The sequence below is a fragment of the Pocillopora damicornis genome, chromosome 2 (assembly GCF_964200805.1).
Source record: "Pocillopora damicornis chromosome 2, jaPocDami1.2, whole genome shotgun sequence".
NCBI classification, from domain to species: Eukaryota; Metazoa; Cnidaria; class Anthozoa; order Scleractinia; family Pocilloporidae; genus Pocillopora; species Pocillopora damicornis.
Window position 1 is genome coordinate 9,524,810 of NC_142671.1, and position 16,902 is coordinate 9,541,711.

Consider the following 16,902-nt stretch of genomic DNA (forward strand, 5'->3'; position numbering starts at 1 on the left):
GCCTACCTCACTTAGCTTCAAAATCAGTGGAAAGCTTGATGCCTCAAAGACCATTCGATTCACTATCCCTAGATTGAGCCAACAGCAACCTGGAAAATAAATTATACCCCATATTTTGATCATGACCTTTCAGTGTGAGTGACAACATATCTTTTGCGTTTTTATCCTTACTGTATTTGCCCTCTACATTATGGATTATAGGATAGTGGACACCAGTCTTATGTGTTGTCATCTGACCAAAGAAGACGCCCAATGCACCTCTTTATACGACGACAGCTTCGCCAGTTGCGAGAGCATGTTCCGCGACTCAGCTCCACGTAAAAGTATTTGGGCAATCGGAATCCTTTCTTTGCTTGGTGCTGTGTTCGTAATTGTGTGGCGTCTAATCTTTAAAGAGAGAAACGTAGTCCAGCTTATCATGTTAATGCACTTAGCAGTTGGGGATTGCTTGATGGGCGTTTACTTGGTCACCTTAGGTGCCAAAGACCTGTTATGGTCGGGAAGTTACTATCTGCATGACTTCCAGTGGCGATCCGGTTTGTGGTGTCAGGTTACAGGTGCGATCTCAGTGCTGTCCAGTGAGGTGTCTGTAATGGTACTGGCGCTCATCTCTGCTGACAGGCTGAAGAACATCGTTTTCCCATACCATGGCAGAGGGCTGACTCGCAGGAAGGCACACATTCTGTGCGCGATTATTTGGGTCCTTAGTTTTGTCATCGCATTCCTTCCCCTCAGTGACATTGGCTACTTTTATGACGCCCTAGGGCGCCCTGCCTACTACGGACGTTCCGTTGTGTGCCTCCCACTGCAACTGTCCAACAGGTTTCCAGCTGGTTGGGAGTTCTCCATCGCTATCTTTGTCGGGTTAAACTTCCTCCTCTTCCTGTTCATGACGGTGGCCTATGTCGCAATTTTCCTTAAAAGTTATCGCTCCAGCCGTCAGCTTGCAAGGGAGGGAACCCGACGAGAGGTGCAGGCAAGAAAGAAGAACGCAAGTTCCAGAAGGGAGAGAGCATTGGCCAAAAGAGTCTTCTTTATCATCCTCACAGATTGCGCCTGTTGGATGCCGATAATAGTCATGGGCATCAGGTCTTTGGTTGAAAAAGATTACAGTCCCCGAGGAGATCTTCCTGCCTGGATCGCAGTGTTTGTGCTGCCAATTAACTCAGCCTTGAATCCAATTATCTACACCCTATCAACCCCTCAGGTATGTCAGGGACGTAAATTAGTAAAGTGGAATGACGTATTACTCCACCGTGTTTATGCGTTAATTACGTATTCTCGCGGAATGCTTAAAAGTAGATAATGAAAGATATACTTCGTAGGCTTCCTAGAAAAAACTTTATCGTGGAATTATCGTCCAGTGGAAGAATTTTTTCATAAAAGAAAGAAGTAGGTAGCTTATCAAATGTTGCGATTGCAAATGAACACGGTTGTGACATTGAATTTCAAAATGATTTGTTTCACACAAAAATTTCCCGCTCCTTGAAAAATATTATTACAAATATCTGCACATGAAATTTCTGAAAGCTACTTGAACAGTTTCACATAGTTCATGTTGAGGCATTCGGAAAATATCAGAACTCGATAAATGGCCATGCAACTTAACAGGCTTATTCTAGCAATCGGCTCTCCTTGTGTTTAAAATGTATGATAAGCTTTATCACTGTTTATGAAAGTTACATTTGTAAACTCTCTGTTATATTCTATCTTAATTTATACAGATTTAATGAAATATTCACTTTTCATTCCCCTAATAGGTGCAGGGCATATTGCGACCTAAACTGCGAATTTTGATGAACCATGTGCGCAGCTTTTTCTCTTTCCGTAAAAAACAACAAGATCATCAAGGTAAGGTTTACCATTTTCAAGGTATCATATTTTTGTGATAAGAAAGAAAAGCTCATATCAGTTTGCCTGAAAATAATATGGCTCAGTGCAATTAATGGAATTAGAAACTTGATTACATCCATTTTGAAATCACTGGTGGTTCTTGTAATTTGATTAGCTCTGACTGGTGCACCATTTCTTACTTTAAATTGCTTCATTTTCCCGGCCAATGAGGAGGCAACGCTGAAAACAAAACAACCAATCAAGGCTTGTATAAAGTAACCAATCTAATTGCAGGAAAAGGAAAGACGAAGAGTATCATGTGGCAAATTTTGCAACCATTGTTTCCAAAACTCTTGTTTTTCAAAATGGATGTAATAAAGTGGTAATTGAACCTTGTGCCGTGCAATTTTGGTCTGAAATCATACTTATGATTTCAAATCGAACTTGCGCTATGCACTCGGTTGATTTTGAAATCACACGTATGATTTCAGCCCAAATTGTACTCCACTCAGTTCAATTGCCATTATTTTTCACATTATCGCATCAATGGAAAAGCTCAGTAAATATAATAAGAAATTATCCAAGGTCACTTTTAGAGTATTCACAGCTTGTTAGATTATATGAGCATACATATATATATAAGTTTACACGTATACATGTATAAATATGAATATTTATTGTACATGTATGTTGATTGGTCACGGTAGATCAGGAACAGGGAGACGATGGAATGCTTGAAATGGTGGAAATGGTGCAACTTGGACAAGCAGATCCAGAGCAAGGTAACTTCTGTTAAATTGATCTTTGGCATTTATCCCGACAAACCAAAAAGAATAATCTATGAATACAAGATACATTAGTTAGGAAGCTGATTTATGTCAAAATAATGGATGAAGGACCAAAAAGAAAACTTTTTATTCCTTAATTTTCTTTATAGCTTTATTTATTTATTCAATATACCTTTGGTGGTCGTGTAGTAAGAACGGATGCCACATTAACAAAACTTGTTTTGCACAAGTTGTATCGCTATTTAAAATAAGAGACCTCACTTTAAACATACTTGACATTAACAGTATACTTTATTAGTATTGGTACGAAACGACCGAGCTGGGTACTAAACAACTCAACTGACTGGATACGAATCGACCGGGTATGAAACGACCGTGAGCTGGTAACCAACTCAAACTAGGTGGTAACACCTTTATTTGTTTTTTCCTTAAAGATATTGGAAGAACTTGAAGAAGAACTCCCATTAATGAGTTGCAAAAGCAATAAAGAAATAGAAACAACTGCTTCATTTTCTGTTTTTTGGCTTTTTCAATTAACAAAACTCGACGAATATTGTAAGAAGGCGGGAAAGGCGGGTGACCTGCGATGAATCAGAATGATTGTTGCATGCAAAGGAAACCCGGAACAACTTCGCCGCCTCGTGGGCCAATAGGGTAGAGAATGAATTTGACTTTATTTTAGCCTAACTTAAATGTGTTGGAACACCTATGAAATAAACACACAAAGTTTAACTGTTATCCTGAAGTAGATGTCACTTATTTGTTGTGTTCGATATTTGCAGCTCAAGAAGAAGAAGTACATTTGTTGATTGGCGGAGAAGGTGCTTTTTTAAAGAAATTTTATTTTTGTTAGACTGCTTATTGTGACACATGTAACACTCGATCGTGAATATAAGTTTTTTCAACTAGCGTTGGATAAGGGATGATGTACTGTGAACATTTAAGAATATTTCTGTTGGATAATTTGATACCATTTTGTTGTTCAAGCAGAAAAAGACGAAGACGAGGGCAACGGAGGAAATTTGCAAATGGTTGTTGTGGAAGGTGAGTCGTTCTCTGAGAGTCTGTATCAAAGGACATAGCCTTGAATGCTCTTTCAGAAAATAGTAAGTATTAATGGGAAAACCTACAGAGAGTTAAACGAAACGAACCTGAGAGGACCCCGAAAGCATTGCGCTGAGACTTCTTTCAAGAAAAGATCTGAGGGGTCATCATTTTTCCAAAGAAAGAGGTGCTTGGATGCTCACTTTGTTCATCTCTGTCATGGAAAGGAAATCTTAATGTCATCAATATTTTCATTCGGAGCTAATACATTGATTGCTAACGAGAAAATTAATCTTAATCTGTATTTTTTCCATTTCAGTTCATCCATACAATGGACCACGAGATAATGCAGTCCAAACTATGACTTATGGACAAGGTAAAGTTTTCATCGTACCAAATCAGTTTTAAAGTGGTTCATAAGTCATCACCACTTCTTAATTTTTGTCTTTTTAATTTACGCCAAAGCCACCTTTGTAGTTTTTTAGTTCAACTACTTATATTTTTTCAACTCCAAATTACGTTTTCAATACCAAATTAACCAATTGTCTTACCGATTGACTTATCAATCAACTTACCGATTAACAAATATCAAGGTTTTGTTTCCTTCTGTTTCAAATCAGAACAAAAGCAGGATTCTGAACAGGACAAGGAAGGACAACAGGCAGCTTCCACAGAACAACCATCAACTTCCTTTGAGGGTGAAGAAGAAAAAGAGGCCGTTGAATTTGAAACCAAAAGTAGTGACAGAGATGATCGAACTACCTCGGACCGACCATCAACTCCTTTGAAGGAAACCAGCGAAGAAGCTATTGAACACGAAGACAACAAGAGAGAAGGAAAAGAGAAAGAAGAAGAAAAAGAAGAAGAAGAAAAAGAAAAGGAAGAAGAAGAAGAAGAAGAAGAAGAAGAAAAGGAAGAAGAAGAAGAGGAACGTAAGATCGCTCCAGATGAACCATCTGCTCTCTGTAAAGAAACATTTGAGGAAGCTAAAGAATACCGAGACACAATGGGTTAGGATGATGAGAGCAAGAATGTCCCAGCTAAACCAGAGTAGTAAAACTACTTGATATGACACAGGCAGTGACTTAACTAAAATATAACTATAAATGTTCTATGTAGCACTTAGATTTGTAGTTTCGAGCTGGAATAAGCAGATAGCGAGAAAAGACAGCAAAACTAAACAGAAAAAAAAGTTCAGTTACTCCACAGGATCGTAAAGACTACGGTGAACTAGTTCGGTAAAATTGGAAAAAAAAAGTCACTCGCTGAATACAAAGATACCTAGACACATATTTTTCTCTTGTTTTACTCAGAAGTTGCGTTAGCACTTAGCATTTGCAACATGTATACACAATATGTTGGTAGGAGACGGTTGAGGTCCTTTTTCTTGCATGTTTCCGAGTTTCATTATACTGCTCTATTTTAATCTTCTCTCTTGTCAAATAAAATTTCATGTATTGCTTTTGCTTACAATGAAAAAAAGATCAGGTTTTAGAACAATTTTGTAGCACCGATTAGAAGCCGTCTCTGGAAAAGTAACATAAATTTCTGAAACAAGGTGAAAACGTTTGTGACAAACAAACAACAGAGAGGCTTAAAGATGTATGGACAATGAGATTGTAATCGTGATTAAGTAAGCAACGCTGTTAAACCACATGATTATCAATAAAACCGTCGAGAGAGTTTAAGTTACTTTGCCTTCTAGAAATGAAACCGTCGAGAGAGTTTAAGTTACTTTGCCTTCTAGAAATGACTTGTTTCTTTGCGAAAAGTGATAAAGACAACACACTACCATCTGATTTGCAATGAAGTAGAAGCAGTTTGAAGGAGTTTATTTGTGGACCGTCTGTCGGAACAAAAGGGGTGGCCTAAGATTTATATTCGACCGAATGCGACTTCCCTTTCATGGAAAAAGTGAAGAAAGTTTCGGTAATACCTTGAGAGCGGGACGGATTATCAGACTTAAAACTGTACAACGCATAAAAAACCAACAAAAAAAATCAATCAAACAAACAAAAAAAAACTAAAAAAATTAAGTAAAAGTAACTGGCAACCTAGAATTGGCACATGGAATGATTGTTAAGCTCAGGCGTGATAATAACAGTACTTTGCTCTTCTCCAATCTACATGGAGTCTGTATGGATTAAAAAAAAAAAAAAAAAAAAAAAAAAAAAAGGTGTACTGAGAATTAACCAGCGTATCCTACTAAATCAGAAGTACATTGATGAGACGAAAGTGCAAAGCTGCTTTGCTATTTCCATTGACCCCTGCAAGTCTCGTGCCCACCTTGGCATACCCCAAGACAACCCACGGAGTTCTATGAGAGAAACTCCCTCCTTACCCACTCAGCTCTGTCTTTAAGGTTTTTTAGTTGATTAATCCCGCCATTACTAGCTCCTCTATAGGAGTCCATATACCCTTTAATTTTCATTTTCTCTTAGTACAGGCATCAACGAATCCAAGGAGCTTAGTTTTAAAACCTTAGTTTTAAAACTAAGGTGAAAACGAATTGACATGATCCCTCACTAGATTTCGCATATCAATAACGCTAACATCTGGCTCGTTGGCCTTTTATGTTCTGACTCTAACAAACAGGAAATGCAATCGCCGAAGGAAAACGGAGTGATAAAATCACGAGCTATGCAGGCGTCTGTATTGCCTAACAGTTTATTTTGATTACTGTTACAAAGTCTGTATTGCCTAGCAGTTTATATATATTTTGATTACTGTTGCAAACAAGTCCTGGATGGATCTGTTCTTACTCCTTTACTTTAACACGGCATTAATGTATTTGGATGGCTTCATTGGAAAAATAAATATTGTATCTCAAGCAACCAAAAGACCTGGTATTCTCTTAAAGCCGCTCAATGCCAGTAAAAAAAGGTATAATAAGTAATGAAAAGCTTTCTATTAGCAAGTGTCTTAATTCTCGAGGTCTTTCAGTTGAGGCTAAAGAAACGAACTTGACAATCAAAAGAAAAATAGTTCGTTCCCATGGCAATTTCACTTGTCACCTTACGCGCACATCAAGTCACAACACAAACCAACTATGAATACCAATAATTAATCTTGTACGGTGTTAGTCTTACTATAAAGTTTTACACTGTTTAAGTAGAAAGCTGATCTATGTAAAACAGGTAATTATTTAGTGTTAACAACTGAGTTGAAAACGTAAATTGGCCACCGTAAAGAGTAAAAAAGCTGACGTTTCGAGCGTTAGCCCTTCAGTCAGGTCGTCAGAACTTTTCGAGCGTTAGCCCTTCGCCATCGCTCTGACGAAGGACTAACGCTCGAAACGTCAGCTTTTTACTCTTTACGTACGGTGGCCAATTTACGTTTTCAACTTAGTTGTTAACACTAAATTACCTGCTATACTCTCCCACCGACGCAGCACCACAGTTTCTTTAGAGACGTACCCCCTTTATTCTATGTAAAACAGACACGTACTGACCATTTGATATTAGAAAGATCAAACTGAGTTTATAAATGAAGACTATCAATGGTATGGGTCAGCGAGCTATGACACGCAGCTTGTGAAAAGCACTGGCTTTTGGTGAAGATTTTCGAACTTTGCCTTACGTTTACCACAAGAAATTATTCAAAATATGCGACGGTGGTATTATCAGATTTAACTACCTATACCGATATCAGCTACAAGTCGTTGATGACGAGATAATTTCTGTCAAAACACGACATTCTACAACATTTCACAACATTTCATCCTGGCCGCGCGAATTTTCCCTAAGGACTGGAGAAACCGAATCTTGTTGATCTGCTGACCGAAAGGCTTCGCGGGCAAGAAAGTTCTCTCTCTTGACTTGATTGTCAACTTCCTTCGGAACATCGGGGATAATCCAAGCCAAGATTGCCGTCATACCGAACACGATGTGCTGCACAAAATAACAAAATAAATAAGACGATCAGCCAAACACAAGAAGAAATATGAGATGGTCGGTAGGTTTCTTCAACTGAACCGTTTTCTTTTTTGGTCGGTCATTTTCAAATGTTTCACAGAACTGCTACAAGGATCAACTAGGAAACAGAGAGGAACACAGATAGGGTGGAATCTTCTTTTTTTCAACATTACTGCAGTAATCTCCACCAACAATTCTATTTGTAGGAAAATACTCCGATTCTCAGTATCCCATCAGGTGCACCATAACGAGCGTTCCACAATTAAAAGTGGACACAAACTCACCAGAAAGGCAACCACAAAAAACAGCTTGGCCGCCAAAATATGCCAATAGGCTGTCGAGAACTTGTAAGCATTCGGATTTGGAAGGGTCGTGTTGAGTATTGTAATTTTTGGTCGTTCATAATATCCTCGGAATCTAAAATGCAAGCACACAAGACCTTTAAAACTTGAGTTATAATGGATGACTTATGATTCTTACAATAGTGTCACCAAGCGTCCAGCAAGCTTTGACAAATTATATGAATCAGTACACTTATCAGGAAAGGCGATTCCTTTTTCTGCAAGAACTAAACCATAAAAACAGAACCCTCCTTAATATTTTACCTGCAGGTAGATAAATTAAACCCACAACTGTTAATTCTTAGGGGGAACTCAACAGCAGCAGCTCCAGAAGGTCTCTCAGACCCAGGAAAATCATCCACCGCAAAACACGACAAGGTGTGGTTTACAAATCCTTCTAAGCTGTCGTGGTGTTCACCTAGCGTGTAATACAGTTTGGGGACGAATTCGGAAACAAAGGCAATCACAAAGCCCTAACAAAAAGGGTAAGAAAAAAACAAGTTACCGTGATTATACATTGTGGCTTTCCTTACAATAAGTTCTCTTTGGTTTTAAATCAAAACGCCGAGTACGACATGCCTTTCACCTTTGACAACAGGTAGAACAAAGAGATAACTCTCTGCTGTATTCTGCTCTTCAAATCGCTGATTCAAATTATTCAAGTATGCTTCCTTCAACTAAAGTGACTCGAACTGCAGCATGCAGCACGTACGATTAATGAAGCAATACTCTTGCTCAAGTTCCTTTGAATACAAACTGTTTTTAAGCAAAATGAGCGGTCCTTGTAGAACATGCTAAATCATTGTCTGTCCGCTTAAATTTGCAAGTTACCAAAGCAATGAAATATCTCATCTTATTATGAAATCCTTCATTTTTATATTAGCTCTTACAGGTCAATAACTACCATCACCAAATTTGACTATATTATTGTTATTTGATTTAAGTCAGGACCAACCTTTTTTGCTCAAACATGGGAAAAACTTTCTCATTTATTTTTTCTTTATTCGATAAAATTGGGGGGGAAAACAACTGTGTTTGTAACTGAATCTGTTGCCCCAAGTAATTTTTCTATGTTAATTTTCCGTTTTTTTAATGATTTTCTCTCCATTTTAAATCCTTAAAGAAATAATATTCAAAAACGCACAACTTTGTTAAATAGATTCTTACAATTACGACCACAGAGATCTTCGTAACGCCTTTCAAGATTGCGTACCAAATTCCTGTGAAAACAAAAGCTTTTTTTTTTCAGGTGTTCTGTTCGGTAGTTCCTAAATAGAATTTCAATTAATAAAAAATGTTTATGACCAACAAAAATAATCGGCCCTCTCTTTGTACATAACGCATACCTATATCCTGCGCACGAGCTGCCATTGGGCGCTGAAAAACCACGATAAACTTGTAAGCATCAAGACGAATTTCCAACAAGTTATTGATGAGGGCAAAGAACAGTCCAAGTGGAAAGGCGGCCACGAATAGTGTCACAAAGCCATACTGGATCACTGGAAAAAACAAAAACAAAACAAAAACAAAAAACAAAAAAACAAAACAGAGTTTATAACCAGTAAAATCTCAATCATCTCCTTCGCTCAACCGTACAAGCTGCGCAGTTCTTACCCATCTCAAGGTATTCATAAAACAACCCGTACACGGGATACTGAGTCAAGTCATAGTCTAGTTCCCAACGTGTGTATTCGGTCAAGTCGGGGGTTTCAATATTCTGACGGCGTCTCTACCAGTTCTGAAGCTTTCTGTGGAAAATAATTATAATAATATGAACCTCAGTCAAATACCAAGTGAGTTTTCGCGCGAAAACATGATATCTTCATAACATGTTTCTCTTTACACGTGGAAACAATACCGATACTATGATTATACTATTACAAGGCCGCTTGGAGCTACGAAATTTCTCTTCACGCGTTGAAAAATATTTCTCTCGTTCGTTTCGCTCACTCGTAAAAAATATTTCCCAACACTCGAACAGAATTAATTATCTTCGCGCGGCCATGTAATATCCTCTATTTTCAGGAATAAAAGAGACCATAGTGATAATAATAATAATAATGATAATAATAATGGTGACGATATCAACTACAGCAATAATAATAATAATAATAATGAAGATGATGGTGGTGGTGGTGATGATGATGATGATGATGATGATGATGAAAAAATAGGAGTGCTTACCCAAATGATCATCCCACTCATTTGAAATTTGAGTCAAAGTATTATTAATCCAAAACGTTCACAGAATGAGTGACTTGGCCTGTGAAATACTGTTTTACAGGACTAAACAATTAAAAGTATTATTTCACTGTAAAATGTGTTTGGAGCATGTTCCCACAATAATAATATACATGGAAAAATTTCTCAGTTCTGATTGGTCAAGATCAATGCAGTTTTCAGGTAATTCAGTGCAGAAGAGAGTTAATTCAGTGCAGAAGAGGCTTAATTCAGTGCAAAGAAAGTAACAAATCAAACATTCTGATTGGTCAATAATCAAAGAAGCTCATAGATAGCCAATCAAATGAGAGCCTTCGATGTCTCAACAAAATTTGAAAATTTGTGAGCGAAACAATGGCCTGCTTTTTAAGTAGGTTTTCTTTCGCCACCGCAGCTGAAAACAGCTCAGACAACCAAAACACTGTAAAAAGCACTGTTTTTGGTTTCGGTCTGGAAAAAGTGGTTTTTAGAGAAGGGAATTGCCAAGGAAATAAAAAATTGCAAGCCGACCTTGCTTAACACTTTGCTCGAGCGATCCAACGCCGAAATTAAAAACAAACATGGTTAAACTTCGAAAACGACGATTCCATTTCATCGAAAGTGATTCGGACACAGACTGAACAATTCCTTGAACTGTGTAGCCGGACTTTGAACTTTTTTGCGCCTTAAAGATGTGAAGATATCATCGCATATTATTGTTTTGATCGTACATTGTTGTTATGACCGAACGCACGGTTTGAATAAATTATTTTTGCTCTTGATGCGCGCGCTTTACTTCTGCTTAATTATTATGATAAGCCATCTCGTATTTTTTCATGTCTATTATTAACACGTAATCTCATGATTTTTCTCGTGCAATTTGGAATAAATAAGCACTTGTTAATTTTTTCAAAGACCACAAATTGCACTCGCCCTACGGGCTCGTGCAATTTTGTTAGTCTTTGAAAAAATTTACTCGTGCTTATTTGTTCCAAATTGCACTCGAAATCATGTGATTACCTATACAAATACATTCCCTGATTTTTTTTTCAGCGATTCCGGTTTTCTGATTACTATACCTATGTTTCACTTACGCTAAACGTGCTTCTCCAATAAGCTATTACACCTATATGTATATCGTATTGCAAAACAGTCCAAGTATATCGAGCAGAACGTAAATACTCCTAGTTAACAGTAAACTGCTATTACATTAGAATACGTAAATGTCCATAAATGTGTTATTTTCTAAAACCTGCCTTAAGTCCAACGAAGTCTCAAAAAGCGGGAACGTTAAAAATGTACCTCATCTCTTTACGGGCTACTTACGGGACGATTATTTCAATAAAATTATTGAAGATCTGCTTTCCAACCATGATAACTGCCAGCTGAACCAAGAGCTCAAATAAACAACCTGCCGGATTACACTGCCAGAACAACATAAAAATGAACTCAGAATTCTCCTTTACAACTGCTCTATGTTTGAAAGATATTTTCAGTTACTTTTATACCTTATTTTACTTTCTATTTTCTGATTGAAATGAACTAATATTGTCCAAAGGAGGTAAAAAAGTCAAAAATAAGATTCAATTTGTTAAAGCAACTATTTCCAAGTCGGCAAACCTTGCATTGTCAAATTTAACGAACATCACATATACCCTTACGATATAAATTCTAATCAAACGCGTCCTTTTTAAACTGGTCCAACTAATGGGACCAAAGGCGAAAAAATATTATTTACTTCAATTACAAACAATGTCTAAAGACGATCTTTCCTTCCTTTTCTCGCAAATTTTTGACGACAGTACCGTCTGATTAACCCAATGCAGCTTTAAATACCCTAAACTGTCACAAAAAAACTTTACACATCGAATACTTTTTCTTACCTCTTCTTGTCGAAAACCAAATATCCTGTTAAATTCTGCTGGCCTTCCAGGGCTGAAAACAAACATTTTTTTTGTCAGCGCAGTTCTTTCTTCCAGAGGGACGAAAATTGTTGTCCCCGTAGGTCTGTTCAGTACCATTTTTAAATTATGCATAAAAAATCTGTCTCACCCTAAACAGATAACTTATAATTGTCAGTTGAAAATATTCTCAAAATATGATTCAATACGTTCATTCTACCGCTGTGATGCCAAACAATTTTTAATGTGTTTAACGCTTCTATGTATATAGATAAAATTTCCTACTGGTAATTATGTAAAACTATTTTTCTGAAGATGTTTTTACTTTTGATGTGAATCGCGTCGTTTCAATGGCTTAGTGCGAGTTTTCTTTACGTGATGAGGTCGATTGTATACGAGTCACCTTCTGAAGCACTATGCTCCAATGTGGTGGGCTGTTTCTCAACAGCTTAGTGCGTTTCGAAGATTCGCTGTAACACGGCTCTCCTGTTGTCGTTTTTGATCGTCAGTATCACAACACAGCATCACAAAGAAACAAGACAACAGCAGAACCGTGCAACAGCAAAGGGGTGAGGGAAGATCACGATCTGCATGTCATTCGAAGAGCCTAAATCGTGAGAAAAACAATTACACTTAAGGCTGGCGGGAAAAATCCCGGATAGTCGGTGATTTCAATATTTCTCGATGATTCCAAAGTTTTCTAATTAATGAAACTCGAAATCGTAGACATTCCGATTGTCTGATGGTTGGCGAAAAATAGAACAGACACCACTTCATTTGCAACTCGGGCTACAGGAGCCAAGGAATGGTAGCAAATTAAAACTAACGACAGTTCAAAATAGGAGTTTTCATTAACCTTCAGTAATCGCGGATCATCGCAAAAATCTGGGTTGCGTCAGTAAAAAAAAGCGCTCTCGATTTAACCGATTTGTCGTCAGTCATCCCAGACAATCGAAAATGTCTACGATTTTGAGTTTTCTTTCTTAGGAGAACTCTAAGTAACTTTTTTCCCATTGTTGCCATTAGATTACTCATGACATAAACTCACCTGAGTTTAAAAAACGCAATATAAAAGAGTGACGAATAGAAGTTCACAAACTGGAAAAGGTACATCTTAAATGAAAAGATGTCTTCAAGCTTCGTCTGGGTGCGAGGCATCTCTGAAATAAAAACAGATGATGAATTTAACCCTATCCTCATTGCCTCCTACTTTGTTAGCTTTCGACGCCGCATGCCAATATAGTTTAGAGGTACGGAAGGATTCGGCTACTAATTTTAAATTTAAAATTCTTATGTAATGTGTAATGACCACAACGTGCACGAGTACAGTAGTACGGTTAAGGTCAGTTGAAAGATCGGATGCACTGATGATTCAATATCAGTAAAGTGGTCAATAGCTTAAAGCATGAATGAAGGTCAATTCATTTTCTACACACGTACCCCATCGTGTCAAAATCTCAGCCAGTTTTTCGTAAACCTGGAGATAAAATAACATAATTAACAAAAAGAAGTCACCTGAGGATCACACTAAATGATCAGTTGTTACTCCAAGGTATAAAACCATCCGCTGAACTTCTACTGTTAACCCTCTAACTCCCAAGATCTGATTGAGAGGTTACATGTTCATCACTTCTGGGAGTTAAAGGGTTAACTAATATCTGCTCATTCAAGTAGCAACCATCGCTGTAAGAGTCGCAAACGAACATCTACATGATAGGGCAGACAACCTCATTTACCTCAAGATGTTTACTAGTTGTGTACCGTCTCCATAGAATAAGATAAGTTTATGCGGGTACCTTGTTGAGGAGCATGATGGTAATGAGATTTAGGAGAGCTGCAGTGCCGGACGTGGCCATGTTTACAGCTCTCATGTTGTAGTCGCTGCGTGCGGCTAACACCGCGTATACTGCAACACGGTATACTACAACAGCAAACACGGTGATGACGACAAGCGCCAGCTGCGATACAAAGACCATAATACTATAGATCAAATTCAGAGCTTCGCTGTTGCACCTCTTATACTCTTTAATAAAACACTACGAGCCATACCGGTGACCAAAAGCCAGTTTTTCTGTCGGTTATAACTAGCTTGTAAAAGACGCCAGGGCTACAGAATTCAGGTAAATCTAGATTTGAAAAGGTCAAATCGTTGCAGTAATATGAGTGTTTCGCCTCGTACGAGTAGCGACGCCCAATAGTATCAAGGTGGTGGGTGGGTGGGTGGATGCGAACAGTTGACACCATAGGAGGGAAGCAATCTCCCAGCAATCAAGCCGCAGCCAACCTCTAGGCACCTGTCAACGCAACACCAACAAACCGGTGCGCGGAATGGACACTCACCCAAAAGAGGGAGGGGGCGAGGGAGGGAGGGAAGGAAGGAAGGAAGGAAACAAAGCAGAAAGGTAGTAATGCACATCGATGCCGTTGCGAGGCTCTGGTGAAACTGCTGCATTATCTCGGTTTAAACCTGGCCAAAATCACATTGAGCCTTATTAAACATTATCCAGTTCTTACCATGAAGATGATGAAACTGAAACTACAAATAAATCTTGGCACTTTCCTCCCAAGCGATATGAAAGGCTCTTCCACTTTCGTGATGGGGTTCAAACGGCTCTCCATCGCTACTGCCTCGTACTCAGGACGAGGTTGTTCCTAAAACAGAATAATGAATTGGAGATGGTCAAATGAAAAACACACTGAACAGGACTGACGGTCAAGTTTTTGCGAGTCTTTTTAAGTAATAAACTCTACCTTGAGTTCAAACGAACACATTTCAGAGATCCGTGAAATTAATATTAATTGCTTATAACATGCAACAAGATCAACAAAAACGTTTACATTTAAAGCACCATTCACAAAACGAAAGAAAAATGGACACGGAGAAGTAAGTAGTGTGGTTTTTTGTTCCTAGATAAATCCTAAACGGCATAAGCTTACCTTGCCAAGCCTAATCTTTGCCTTCTTACAAATAATAAACAAAAGTCATAAATAAATAAATACATTGATTGATTAATTAATATCGTACCTCTTCGTCCTCATATCCCAATAGATCCCATTCGTAAGCAATCTCTGCCTGCCGCCTCTTCCAAAACTCAAGAAACATGGTGGCTGTGTAACAAATACACACATGATCATCAGCAAAGTATTACATTAACATTACGACCCTGAAAGAAAATCAAAGTTTCCTTTCTGTGAAAGTCACAGACAAAATGATCCTAACCATGAAATGTTCGGTAATCAATCCATAAGCTATTTTTTCAACTCTTGAACGGGATGGTTCAGTACAGGTTGCCCAAACATTCTGTCAAGTTTCTTTGACTATTCAGCGTTGCCAATATGTATATACTCCCGGATGGAGAGAGGCATTCTCAGAGTGAATCATCTCGCCCAACAACTCAATATAATGACCACACCAGGGCTTAAACATTTAGACTCTAGGTTCCACGTGCTAGCCATTTATGATTTGTACAGCTGTCAACAATAGAGCCTCGGGGTCTGACACAGTTTATTACACAAGCAATTATTCTTAAAAATAAAAAAAAGATCTCACCCCAAATCGACATAAAAATGGCAAAAACCACAGTAAACTCATTGTCAAAAACGTAAGCCACCTGAAGAGAATCAAAGAGGGCATTAGTACATGTAGACGATAAAACTGGATAGATCAGTAACTTCTGAAAAACGAACTACAAAGATGAATATTTCCCAGCAAAATAATGTGTTAATCATTATGAATTGTCTCCAAATTCATGGTTTATGCTATGTGTAGCCCCTTTAACACGGGGCTACATCAATTATTAATGCGACACAGGGCCTCACACTGCGGCCATTTGGTCATCATGGCCAGCAGGAAGAAACTGTGGTGTTTAAATTCAATGTTGCACAAAATTTCTTTCTCTGCTTTCTTCCTTTTTTTCTCCATTTCTGGCAAACATTTCGTGATTTTAACGCTTTAACTCCCATGAGTGACCAGGACAGAATTTTTCCTTACAATATCAATATAATATCAATCAGATAAGTGATAATAATAAAGAAAAATATCAATTTGGGGATAACTAGTTGTTCCAATACTAAATTCTCTGAACAAACAATATAAAAATTGTATGGTTGACTGTGAAGAGAATGACAAATTTGGTTAAGTCGCCAAATAGCGACCTTTAAAAAACTTTAGCAAATAAGTCGAGGAAGAAGAAAAGAAGGAACTTGAGGTAAGAGGTAAAAATGTTCTTTAAGTCACCTTTGAATAGATGCATGTGTCCGATAAAGGCCAGTAGGGACAGCGTTTGTCACAGCGAGGGCACATGGGATAGTTCTTAGACGTATCACAGATGTCTTTCCTAAAGCAAAAGATACATACATACAGTTGGTTTTACGTGTCTGAAAGCCACGTTTACACAAAAATAAAAAAAGTTCGTTCTCTGACTTGCGTTTTTTCAGTATAAAACCAGTGATTGCAACACTGTTAACGCTTACCACTGACAGTAATAGTAAACACTGGATGCACATTATAGTGAAAGTTATGTAAAATAGCACATGTGAATGTATCACCAAGTATATTTTTCTTTTGTTCCATTTCACGACAACTTTATATAATACTTTAAGATTCCCAGTCCTCGATGAGCCCATTTCACGGCTGATATGAATATAAGGCCTTTGCATATGATAGAATGCACATATAGGCCTTGCCAAACTCATCACTTACACAGGAATGTAAGACTCCAGTCTGACAAGTCCATAAATCACACAAACAAGGCCCATGATGGCTGCTGGGAGCAACACCCATGTGTAGAAACCTGTCAAACAGTCAAGAGAGTAACATTTGTTTCATGACACTATTTTCCTCATTGACATCCAAACTTCATGCATTGTGCAATGTCCTTGA

The 16,902-nt window shown here is 38.0% G+C and overlaps 1 protein-coding gene and 1 pseudogene across 2 annotated transcripts; one reads left to right on the forward strand and one right to left on the reverse strand.

Annotated features, from left to right (window-relative positions):
• The first annotated feature begins 184 nt into the window (after window positions 1–184).
• On the forward strand, window positions 185–4,882 carry LOC113670897 (G protein-coupled receptor GRL101-like). The gene is made up of 7 exons (XM_089191628.1): window positions 185–1,207; window positions 1,761–1,851; window positions 2,541–2,615; window positions 3,612–3,665; window positions 3,985–4,041; window positions 4,286–4,402; window positions 4,785–4,882. Exons 1-7 carry the CDS (start codon window positions 191–193, stop codon window positions 4,880–4,882), a joined length of 1,509 nt encoding a protein of 502 aa, XP_089047754.1. The 5' UTR covers window positions 185–190.
• A 1,449-nt stretch (window positions 4,883–6,331) lies between these two features.
• Window positions 6,332–16,843, reverse strand: LOC149049819 (anoctamin-4-like; annotated as a pseudogene). Its single transcript, XR_016183392.1, has 16 exons — window positions 16,723–16,843; window positions 16,258–16,357; window positions 15,571–15,631; window positions 15,046–15,128; window positions 14,535–14,672; window positions 13,817–13,978; window positions 13,461–13,497; window positions 13,069–13,180; window positions 12,003–12,054; window positions 11,446–11,543; window positions 9,535–9,668; window positions 9,267–9,419; window positions 9,088–9,140; window positions 8,185–8,393; window positions 7,864–7,996; window positions 6,332–7,555 (listed from the first exon to the last, which is right to left on the reverse strand). The product of XR_016183392.1 is annotated as an anoctamin-4-like (transcript).
• Between the last annotated feature and the right edge of the window lie 59 nt (window positions 16,844–16,902).

Excerpts from the sequence above, each read along its gene's own strand:
- LOC113670897 (XM_089191628.1), top strand. The coding sequence starts at position 191 with ATGGATTATAGGATAGTGGACACCAGTCTTATGTGTTGTCATCTGACC. Across the intron at positions 2,616-3,611 it reads ACAAGCAGATCCAGAGCAAG|AAAAAGACGAAGACGAGGGC; the intron begins GTAACTTCTGTT and ends TTGTTCAAGCAG. Across the intron at positions 4,042-4,285 it reads AACTATGACTTATGGACAAG|AACAAAAGCAGGATTCTGAA; the intron begins GTAAAGTTTTCA and ends GTTTCAAATCAG.